The 12,043-nt window shown below is 45.5% G+C and overlaps 1 protein-coding gene across 2 annotated transcripts; it reads right to left on the reverse strand.

The window, feature by feature from the left end:
* Positions 1-1,207: 1,207 nt before the first annotated feature.
* On the reverse strand, positions 1,208-2,785 carry POU4F2 (POU class 4 homeobox 2). Of its 2 annotated transcripts, XM_054030649.1 has the most exons (3): positions 2,609-2,785; positions 2,464-2,512; positions 1,208-2,147 (listed from the first exon to the last, which is right to left on the reverse strand). In XM_054030649.1, exons 1-3 carry the CDS (start codon positions 2,700-2,702, stop codon positions 1,208-1,210), a joined length of 1,083 nt encoding a protein of 360 aa, XP_053886624.1. In that variant the 5' UTR covers positions 2,703-2,785. The 2 variants fall into 2 exon arrangements, with proteins under 2 accessions (XP_053886624.1, XP_053886623.1); XM_054030648.1 differs by having other exon boundaries at positions 1,208-2,149; positions 2,472-2,785.
* Between the last annotated feature and the right edge of the window lie 9,258 nt (positions 2,786-12,043).

Here is a 12,043-nt window from a genome sequence, read left to right on the forward strand (position 1 = left end):
CTCTTTCTCTCTAAATTAAATTTGGCTTTTCTACAAACAAACCTCCAAAAACGATTCCCCTCAATGTAAAAGTATTGCAATTAAAGGAAACAAAAAACTATCAGGTCTGAACACAGTTGTGATATAGCTTAGAAATCTAGAAGGACAAATATTGTGATGAAAACAAACCCTGAAACAACAAAACGCCACACTGTCACCTATTCAGCCACTTCTTTTCTCGCTTTAGAAGTGTGTGGTGGGGACAATATGGGAATCCCCATTAAATATGTAACGCAGTAAACAAATACCACGGACAGTGAATCAATCTACACAGATAACGTAGGACATCTATTATAGAGTGCCAACGCCTTATAAATAAGAATACTGGCCAGAGAAATATTTTAGTTTCAGGTGACAATTTACAGATGGCCAAAAGGGATATTTTTATAAGAAGGAAAAAGCTTAAGATAATAAATTCTACCAACACAAAGTATTTGATTTTCACTATCCATACCTTTTTTTTTACTTTTATCAAGACTTAGATTAAAGAGGTGTAATTAATTAGAATGAGCACAGAATGAAGTTGCTGGAGAGATAAAATTAATAATTTACAAGGGGTTGTTTGGCAGTAATCTAATAATAGCTTTTAAAGATCAGTGAACACAGCAGGATCAATTCTTTTCCTACGCATAATAACTTCAGCGAAGGGAAGGATAATAACCACAGTAAAAATATATATATATATATATATTTATAATACGCAGTGTAAATGCAGAAAAACCTGCCATCTTTTTTTTTAAATCAAAATACTTTTGAAATGTCTCTCTCGCGGTATAAGCCTCAACTCTAGATTAAAGTTTCAGTTTCGAGTCAATTTATTTTCTGAAAAATAGTTGCAAAGTGTACTTTAAATTTGAACACGGGTGATGTCTTTAATAATAAAAACAAATCTTACTTGATACGTCTTCGGTCCTTTAAAAAAGAATTTCTTATCTGCCTTCAAAAAGTTAGTCTCTGTTTTATACTATCATTCTGAACAAGCAGCGGTTCTCTCCAAGGGGAACTTTCCTAAACTTGACAATTTACTTCCTGTTTGACAGTCTCTGTGTATTTCTCTTTCTCTGTCGGTCTTTCTGTCTGTCTTTCTGTGTTTGTCTCTCTATCTCACTATAGAGAAATATTAAAGTATGTCTTGTTGCCGATTTTTTTTTTAAAGCTCCCACAGACTTTAAATCCCAGCGGAATATTTCATTCGTTTCTGTTTCTGTCTCTGATTACAGAACCAGACCCGGACCACGTTCTTCTTGAGGTCTAGTTTCTCTGCGATGGCCGCTATTTTTTCCGAGGAAGGACGTGGCTGGATGGCAAAATAGGCTTCCAAGGACCTCTTCTCAGGTGCAGCGATAGAGGTGCGCTTCCTCTTCTTCTCTGCTCCGTTGAAGAGCTCTGGTTTGGTGAGCTTCTCCCGGTGAGATTTCTCTGCTTCTTCTAGCCAGGCTTGCAAGATGGGTTTGAGGGCGATCATGTTATTGTGGGACAAGGTAAGGGACTCAAACCTGCAGATGGTGCTTTGGCTCAGTGAGCCTACCCCTGGGATCTTCAAGTTGGCCAGGGCAGATCCCACATCTGCCTGGGTCACTCCGAGCTTGATCCTCCTCTGCTTGAACCTCTCCGCAAACGCTTCTAAATCCCGGGGATCTGCGTCCACGTCGCTCATGCATCCCATGTGAGAAGGCAGTCCGTGGGCATGGGCCATGCTTAGAGCCGCCTGGTGCATAGGGTTCATACTGGCCATGTGAGGCGCATGGGCTGGCGTGGAGACCACCGAGCCGTCGGGTCCGGTCATGGCCCCCAGCGCCAGCCCTGGAGTGATGTGGTCTAAAAGCTCCCCTTCCAAAGCCTGGTGAGGCTGGTGGTGGTGGTGGTGATGGTGGTGGTGGTGGTGGTGAGTGCCGGACAGGGCTGACGGGTGGGAAATGGGCACCGACGAGGAGGAGGCAGCAGAGGTGCAAGGGATGGTATTCATGGTGTGGTAAGTAGCGTCCGGCTTGAAGGGGCTGTGATGAGGCGGGTGATGATGGTGGCTCTTGGTCTGGGAAACTATATCCACCGCCGCCAGGGCTTCAGCGCGGGCCAGCAAACTCTCATCCAGACCGCCGAATATATTACTCTGCAATTGCAAATAGAAGGCACACATTACTGTCAACAGGGGATCGCCCTCCCTCCGCATCCGCACGCCTCTGGGCCATTAACACATCCCCAGCATGGCAAGAGAGAGAGAGAGAGACACACACACACACACAACACCAGGCACATGCAACATCCCAGGTCATAAAAATTAATATGAAAGGCAAGCGCCGCTGAATGCAAAAGGCGGGAGAAAGCCGGGAGGTGCTGGGTGATTTGCTGGGCAGACATGAAAGAAACATGGTGCAGATCAAGGGGGCTGTGGGCATGTGCCTTAAAGCGGGGCTGCTGCAGGACGTGCCTACCGGGGGAGTTGGGAGGCAGGCTCGCCTCATCGCCTCCGAGCTGGTACTGGTGCTGGTGCTGTTCCTGCCGGCCCCGCTGCTGGTGCTGCTGGGGGAGCTGGCCGAGGGGGCGGCGGCGGCGGAGGTGCAGGGGGAGGCGGTGTGCAGCGCCGAGTACTTGGGCTCGTGCAGGCTGCCGCTGCCGTGGGGCATGCTGAAGGGCTGCTTGCTGTTCAGAGACATCATCATCATCCTCGCCGGCGGTGGGGGGCCCGCCCAGCCCACAGCGGACACGGGAAGTTGAGGCTGCCGCCGCAGCCGCCCTGAGATGAAAGGTGGCGCGGGGACGCGAGGGGCTTTTCTCGCTCTCCTCCCTCAGCCCCCGGTGCAGCCTCCGCCGCCTCCTCTCCGGCAGCAGCCGGTCCGCAGACTGCCCCTCCAGCCGCCTGGCTACTCCGCCCTGCCTCTGCCTAACTCCCCGCTCCGCTTCCCGCCCGGGCGCCGGGTCTCTCTCTGCCTGGCTCGCCCCCCGCCCAGCCCTCCGAGCGCCTCTCCCCGGCTCCCTGCTCCGCTCCCCGGGAGTCCCCCTCGCCTGCCCTCCCACCCACCCCGCGGGCAACTCCCTGCTGCAGCCCCCCGGCTCAGCCCCTTCTCCGGGCCGCCGAGCCACAAACCAGCCCCAAGCGGAGCGTGTCCCTCTCTCCTCCCTAGTCTGCGCCTGGCCCTCGCCCGGCTCCGAGCCCCCTTCCCCGCGCGGCTGGAGGAGGCGGGAGTCCGGCGCCCTATTGTTCTGGTGCTGCCTCTGCTCCGGCTGCCGCGCACCTTGGCCCGGCAGGTGCCTTGTGCAGAAGAGACATCACTGGAACTGGGCTGTGAGGCTTTCTCTCTCCCTCTGTTTCTCGCCGCTCTTCGCCCATTGGATGGAGGCGAGACCGGGGCGAGGTGGACGCATGCGTCCTGCGAGTATGTGTGGGGAAATATTTAAGTGGTGGTGGGGGGAGGTTGGAAATCCGGGGAGGGGAGGGTGAGCGAAAAGGTATGGGGTGGGGGTAAGGATGGAGAGAGAGCGCGCGTATGGGCGTGTATATGGCGTGTGCGTTTGTGGGTTGTGTATATGGCGCGCGAGAGAGTATCTGGGTGTGAGGTGGGGGGTCTGTATCTGAGCGTGTGTAAGTACAGAGTATGTGTGTGGGGGAGGAAGAGGTGCATGGAGTGTCTGCACAGACAGTGTGTGTTTGTATGTCGTGTCTGAATGGGATGTATGTACGGAGTGTGTATACGTGTACATGGGGCGTGTGGGTGAGCTGTGTGGAGGGTACCTCATGTGGGGGAAGAGCTGTGGAGGTGTGTGGGGGGTAGCTTCTGTAGGGGGGAAGCTATGTGGAGATACCTGATATAGGGGGGCTGGGTGTGAGGTTACCTGCTATGGGGGGAGCTGTGTGTGGGAATACTTGTGGGTGGGGAGTACCTGATGTGGGGGGCTGTGTATGGGGGATACTTGTGGATGAGAGGGCTTTGGGGGGGTACTTGCTATAGGTGGGGGACCTGTGGGGGGAATACCTGATGTGGGGGGAGCTGTGGGAGGGTACCTGATGTGGGGGGGTACCTGATGGGGGGGCTGTGTGTGAGGGTGCCTGCTATAGGTGGGGGAAGTGTGTGTGAGGATACCTGATGTGGGTGGGGATATTTGTTGTGGGTGGGGAAGGTGTATAGGGAGTGTTCCCCTCTCTGGTGTGGATCTATTTGAAAACCTTTCCGTTCCAATTATTCTTCTTCATTAGCCACAATAAAGGAGGGAGGGGTGCCCAGGGAGCCGGCACTGCGCAGATGCAGTAGGAGGACACCCCCACCCCCACCCAGACAGGCTGGCACAAGCTCCACTTATCTTCATTTCCACCGCCGCTTGTTCCTATTTTTATCCTGTCACGCAGGCACTTTGGCAGCACTTTGTGCCCAGCCGCTTCTCTCTGAAGCGGGCGCACTTTTATTCCCTGCAAACAAGGTGCTGCCTCCTCCCCGCCCCGCTCCTCAGACCTTTGTCTGTAGCACTTCCACCGTCTCTTTAGCTTTAGCAGAGCGCGCTGGGCGCCTGAGAGGATGCAGTAGCCAGTCCTGGGGGGCGGGGGAGCTGGGGTTGGAGGGAGAGGTGCTGGAGCTGGTTCTGGAGAATCAGGGAGCTGGTGCATGTGGGTCAGGTGTTGGAGGAAGCCGGTGCAGGAGGGAGCTGGTGCCAGAGAATGGGGGAGCATTCAAGAGCTGGGGATGGTGGTGTTGGAGGTAGCAGGTGCTAGAGCTGGTATTGGTGGGAGCGGGTGCAGGAGCTGAAGCGGGTAGAGCATGTGGCGAGCTGGTGCAGAAGTTCCCACCCTGCTTTCCCATATGTTGTTGCAGCCCTTTATCATGAGGCTCCATAAGGGCCCCATGCTGCTCCCTCTAGAGACACCAGGACTTTTAGGACTGATATCACATTGGAGCAGGATCTGGCCCTACATTTCCAAAACAAGCAGTGAGGAGCATCTCACCCCTCCGTCTGCACCTTCCCCCTGCTGCCCGACTCCTCCAGATACCACCAGGAGACATTGGGTACTTCCCATTGTATCAAACTGCGATTTGGGATTAAAAACCACCCACCTACTCATCAGTACTGCCAACTTCATGTTTACCTCCCTTTTAAAATAAATAAAAAGTCTCTTTTATTTAATGTGGACGGGTTTATTTCAATGAATTTTTGTTTGCACCAGGAGATTCAAATAAGTGCTTAGGTGTTTAATTTCTCACCTAAACAGTAGACTTGGTAATTTTAAAGGAAATCAAAAAAATTACACTGTATCAGCTCTCACTGTCGCCAGCTCAGAGAAATGAAATAAATCAAAGTTAAAAGCTTGAGTATCATTTAATTATGGTGCGAATAGCGCTTGGAAAGAAGTAGAACAACATCTCTAAACAAATTATAGCCGGGCCAGGAAGGAATTATTAGATTGAAATTTCATTTAGGCTCGGGAGACACAGCGCTTCAATATGTAATCTGTTATGCCTCATCTGATTTGTATGCTTAATTCAGCTTGACGAATTTATTAGTTTTCATAATAGTAAAAAAATTGAGCAGCACTATGGGCTAATGCATTGTGTGTACTATAAATTGTATGTCACCGTTGAAAGGCTGAAGTCTATAGAAATCTTTTATTAATGACAACATAGGAAGGAGAATTTTCTTGCAAGCCTTTAAGGAGTTCATGCCAAACCTCTGTGCTTAGTGTCTCAGCAGGCTATTAACATATCGTCATACTAATTAGGTTACTTCATGAGTGATATAATTTCAAACTTTAAATTATGTTCTAATTAACAAGGGTTGTCCAATTTGCTTAATCTTCAAAAGGCTTTCGGTTTGTCTAATTAGTCGAAACTATTGAGCATCTCAAATGCCTAATAAAATCCATAGATAATATTTTTGTACTTTCATTGTATAGTGTGTAAAGTTTACAAGAAAGAACTGAACACCAGTGACGGGAAATAGTTGGCAAAAACGTCCATTCGCCAGAGTCATTACATTTGATTTCGCCATCCTTGTGTTACATCTTCAAACTCCCCCAAAAAATCACATTTTATATCTTATTTTGGCTTTGCGCTGAGTTTTAAGGGGGAAACAAAATAAAAAGCAAATATCTTACTTCCCAAAATGCTTAGATTTAAAGTAACAATCAATCCAACATTACTAGAGCAAGGACTTTAATTCAACACTCTTAACTGAACTTTGATACTAACAATCTTTTAAAAACATAAATTTAACCTCCCTGTATTCAGTTTAATTACTTGAAATAGTTGTTTTAATGTAGGCTGTCACATGGGAGAATTGAGAATGCATATCGTTAATATGAATTAATTTTGATTTTAATAGCAACTGACAACTGATCTCCAAATGCTAAACACTTATCGCCACTTCATATGGTAAGTATGGTATTCTAATATATCCATGAAATAAAGAGAACACTGGTGAAACAACTAAGGAAACTTTGTTTGGTGCTATATTGATTGATCAAAATTATTTAAACCCATCAGTCCCCGAGGCGGGCCGAAAAGATATCACTACATTTGTGTTTTTAATTTGAGCCATCTTCAGCTTTCACTTATTTACAGGCAACACTCTTCTCTATAACAATGTATTTATCCAGTTGTCATTAAAAGTGTTTATCTTTGTATAATAATTCCCACGTATGCTGCAGCCTTCACTACCTCATCGGAAAATAATTATGCTTTTATTAAATTCATTAATTAAATTTAAAAATATATCAGGTTATACAATTCCAATTCTTCCTTTACCTCTCCAATGTGACAACCGAAAAGCAGCGCACAGAACTGACACTTATGTAAACAAAATGCAATCCTTCTCTGCAGTTTGTAATCTCCTGCTAATTACAGAAGTGTCCAGAATACCAAGATATTCAGAAGGGGAAGGATATCAGTTAATATTCACTCCCTTTCTTCTGAACTGGTGTCACTGTCTTGAACAATAGCTCTGAAGCAAGGATACCAGTATCTCTAAAAAGGGGACGTAACAGAAAGTTTAGTGGGAACGGTGGAGGCGAATGTTAGAGTCCAACTGGGCGAACACCCCTAACCTACCCGCAATTACTGCAATATTAACTAATATTAACTATTAGATTAATAATTAATAATGAGTGTACAACAAACTCATAAACTCAAAAAAGAAGTGGATGGCATAGGGCCATATCAAAGGCCTGGTCACCCTAGGTGATCCTGGACATGCCGGCCTCTTTGTCTGACTATAAATTCTGTAGCTGTCCTCAGCCAGATGCAGACATATAAAATGTACCCGTTCCAAGTAATGACAAAGCTGCTGGTGAAAGTGCAAGACTGCACTCGCAAGCCTTCAAATGCCATTAGTCTTTCAGCAGGCTTTGCACACAAATGGACTGCCTAAATAAAATTAGAGTCCCCTTTCATATCCTGACCCACGCAGACATCTGGGGAGAAATCACTGTCGCCTCTCATGGATCCATGTTCTGATTTATGATTAAAATTTAAAGCAATGCATTCATATTTTACTGAACCTAATGCGTTGTATGAATTTTTAATCCATTTAGATGCAGTATATACTTTAAGGAAACTCTACCCTTGTTTTAAGCACAGAACAGAGTTGGCTATAACTACTGTTTTTATTTATTGAAAATGCAGCTGTTCGCTCTGCTTTATAGTAATGTTCACACTTTTTTGTTTTTTCCCTTCAATTTTATTTTTATTCTTTTAGTATGGAGACAAGTTCATTGCTCACACCTTGCTAACCAATAGGGTCTAAGGTGATCTGGTAAGATAAACACATTGGTTCCGTTCCCTTAATGCTGAGCACTCTAACAGGAGTGCTCCGGTATAATTTCAAAGGGATGACAGTTCACATGGAAGCGAGTAAGAGAGACTAAGAATGGCAAAAGCTCCGTTCAGGACCCTGGACAGAGCAGATCGGTTGGCTCACTTTTCTTCCCTGCTAACCTGGAAAGTAGAAAATAAACCAAGACCCTTCAGCACAGAGGGAATAGCCCCACACAGTGAAGAGCAATCAATGAAGGCTTCGGCAAGATACCTCAGGCAAATGCTGTGTCCAGTTCATGCTGAGGTCAGAATATGCTCCCAAGCTGTTGTCAGGGAAGGAGATTCTCCCAGATCGATTTATTCCCATTGTAGGTTCCATGGGGCAGACATTCGGACCTAGCACCTAGGGCTCATAAAAGGGATTGCCAAACAGCATATAGTTTGTTGAAATTTTAAATAAACGCGATTATTTCTGTATAGTCCATTTACCTTATTTGCATAAAATACAGGAATAATTGTGTAACAATCACAGAGGCCACTTATATATAGGAACATGATTAAAGAAACAATTCCCTGTCCGGTTTTGGGGTGACTTATTGGGTGCTCACTTACACGGGCGTATATCAGCGAAATTACACCTCTGTAAAACCGGAGCGAGAGGAGAGGCAGGCTCATGAATTGTATTCCCTGATCCTTGAAGCATGTCTCTAATGCTAAACATCAAACGGCAACCCTTTGGCCTTCTGCTTATGTATTCAGACACAAGCTGCCCCTCAGTCAGTGTCTGGGGTTAATATAACCTGAAAACACTGCAGCTTGCAAGCCGTTTCAGTGAACCTGTCTAGTCCTAATTAACAGCGAAGATCTGGCCCTGTGAGAATGGGGTGATGTTGTGGGTGCGTGGCGAAGCTTTCCCCCTGTGCTGTACAGGGATAGGCAGCATCCTTTCCTCTTCTGGGAAGGGGATGAGGCTCTCCGCAGCCCTTAAGAAAGGAATGAATCTCTCCGCGCTACACGCTGGGCTGGGGGGGATCTCTAATAAAACACCAAAGCCCCCGCTCCCCGTTGTGTCTGTTCCCCTCCAGAGGTAGGGTGATTATGCCCTTAGAACTCTCTCGTGCGCCCAGGGGTCTGTATTAAGGGCTGGAGCTCAACCCCGCTCAACCATACGATCAGTCTGCCTGCAAACAGGGGAAGAAGGTGGCTCCTGCGTGTGTCAGACTAGTCTGGTCTCCCGCTGGCATCTCTGGGCGGTGATGCCCTGGCAAGCCTCAGCCTTGCCCCCGCAGAACTGGCATTTCACAATGGACACGTGCCCCCTTCGGGGCCCCCCTCCCCGGCATCTCATCAACGCCCCCGAAAGCGAAACTATCCAGAAAAGGATTTGGCGATTTATACTTCGGGACGAAACTCTCGTTTCAGTGTCCTTAAACTGAGCCCCAGAGAGAGACTTTCAGTCCTCCCGCCCTGCTCTCCTATCTCTCCAGCACTGGTTCGCAGGACTGAGACTTCCGGAGGTCTCCCTCTCTCTAAGCCCCCAGCAGCGGTTGTTTGGCAGTCAACTCCTGACTTCCCCAGAGCCGGTGTGTTTACCCCTTTTGAAAGTTAAGTCAAGTCACGAAATCAAACTTAACGCACAGAACAATCAATGGAGACTTTTGCAATCCATGGCGCCTTGTGCTTCCTGGCACTAAAATAAATGCAAGAAATCGAAACGTAATTACTTGAAAGAAATCCCTCTGCATAATTTATCCAGTCATTTTTAGTAGAGTTTGTACTGAATGCATGCATTTAACTCTGCACCTCTGTCTCCCCCCCCCCCGCACACACACACCGTCCAATAGTTGTATTTGCATTTACATTGCTGATTATTATACTGAGCCCTACACTCTTTATTTGCAACTGTAACCTTCGTGAATCTGCTCTTGTTCTGCCCTCTTTTAAGTGTGTGTGTGTGTGTGTGTGTGTGTGTGTGTGTGTATTTACCGGTTTTGCATTTATTTGTAACCCTGTGTTGGCTGATTACCCTTATTGAACACGGGGTCTAAGTACATACCAGAATGGAATATTTCTCATGGAGATTTTGCACTATCAAAAAGTGGCATTCACCTGGTGGTGGAAACATTGATTAAAGAAGGGTGCCCCCCCCCCCCCACACACGTTTTGCTTTTTGTTTTGTTTTGTTTCTCTTCGGAGAGGAGTAACTTTCTATACTAGAGTTATTCAGTACAGTATCTAATGTGGTTAACGGTGCTTCTCAGTGGTAAGGATGCTACAGGTGTTATGTACAGTATTTCTCTCTCCCCTCCCCCCCAACCCTCATGGTCTCTGTGTTAATTTTCTTAAAAGAGCACTGTGCAAAGATTTTCTGATCAGAAGCACCTGGAAGGACAACTACAGTCCCACAAACTTAATAGAAAGTGCCACCAAAGTAAGTAGCTGCTCTGTTAAACTTCTCACTAGTGTCTGATGATACCCCGATGTCCTGCCACAGTCCTTTTATGATTAGAGTTTGTATAGCTGCAGTTGGTGTATTAACTGGAATTGCAAGAATGGCCCTCTAATTGATCGTCCAGCTTGACAGATGAGGGTCTACACAACCAGATAGCCTCTGAGTTCATTAGTGTTGGGATGGTGGCTGTTCTGAACCAAACTTTATCATAGATATAACGTAGTATAGAACTTTATCACAGAACTCAAAGTAATGTTATGAAAGAATGAAAAATACATTTGGGAGCTGCCTGGAAGCTGAAGTACTTTTTGATTTAACTTACATTAACAGAAATGTAATGTAAAACTGAAGGGATCTAACAAAATCATTAATAATTTAAAAATAATTACAGATAGCCTATCCTTACTATTCATAACCACTCAACACTTTAGACAAAGAAGGCTGAATATTCTTAGTGTGAAAAGCATGTGAACTGACTTCTAATCAGAAACTAAGCAAGGACTGAATGTTGGCAGGTTTTTGCTGGCTCTCCTCAATGTATGTTTCTTAGATTTTCATCTATACATATGCAGAATGTAAAGTCTCCAGATTTACTTCCCAGAGTGGAAGGTGGGAGCTAGTAGGTGGGGTGTTTGTCCCTGTGTGGAGGATGGATTCTGGTCTGTAGAGAGGAAAAAGAGAAGTTTGTATGGTTTACATTAGTCTTGCCTCGACCTGCTTGATCTGTTATATTTTATATTTAATGTAGGCCCCAATCCTGCATGGGGAGCCATGCAGGCAGCCACCTGTGTTTCTGTTAAGTTCTGTTGATCTCAGCGCAGTTCTGGGCAGGCCAGGAACTGTACCATTATCCTATGTCTTTTCTTTCTGCATTGCTGTTTAGCACCAGACAAACCAATACTTACTCTATTTTGTTTCTTTTTTAATGGCTTTTCATATCAATCCATCCTATGGCTTCTCATACATTATCTGCTTTAACTTTTTAAAAAAATCTCTGTGTGAAGGTTTTTAAATTCACCCATTATTATTCTTATTTCTATTGTATTGTTTTTATTTCTCACAGATCCTTAAATGTAACAAAAGCCCACTTGTTTGGTTGTATTTATGTTAGTTGTTATTTACAGAGATACCTGGTAACTAGACACTGTATGAAAGCAAACTTCACTGCTATTTTTCAGTGATAAAGACAAGATTACAAAAGGAGACATTCACAGACATAAAGCTACTATTAATGATGAAAAGAAACATACATGAGCCTATACAAAAGGTAAGAAATTTGAATGAGAATCTCACAATAGACCCACTTTATATAAATCAGGACATAGACGTTCCTCCCTTGCCCTATCTTCTGCCTGAGATAAAGAGTTTCTGGTCTTTCATGGATCATTTAACAAAAATATTAAAAATCAAAGTGTAGATCTTATTATGACTCCATTCCTGCTGATTTTAAATATAGAGGGGCCTGATTCTCATCTCCCCTTCTTCTTGCATATGTACCGTCACAGATCATATTCCACGCACATTTATATAGTAAGTATGAAATTCCACTCAACTTGCTTATGTATATCTGTGCAAAGCCAATAGAACATTGAGGGGGCATCCATTTAGTGGACATTTCCCACTCAGATTACACACACACACAGTATACCTATTCAATGTAAATATAACAAAAGGCAGGGCTTATGCACAAGATTTTTTTTAACTATTATAATTCAGAAACATATAGATTTTTCACTGGATCATTCAAAGGCATGACTGTATCCTAGAGACTATATCACTGCCAAAGTTCAAATATCTACCACCTTTTTAGCTAGAG

The sequence above is a fragment of the Malaclemys terrapin genome, chromosome 5 (assembly GCF_027887155.1).
Source record: "Malaclemys terrapin pileata isolate rMalTer1 chromosome 5, rMalTer1.hap1, whole genome shotgun sequence".
Classification (NCBI taxonomy): domain Eukaryota; kingdom Metazoa; phylum Chordata; order Testudines; family Emydidae; genus Malaclemys; species Malaclemys terrapin.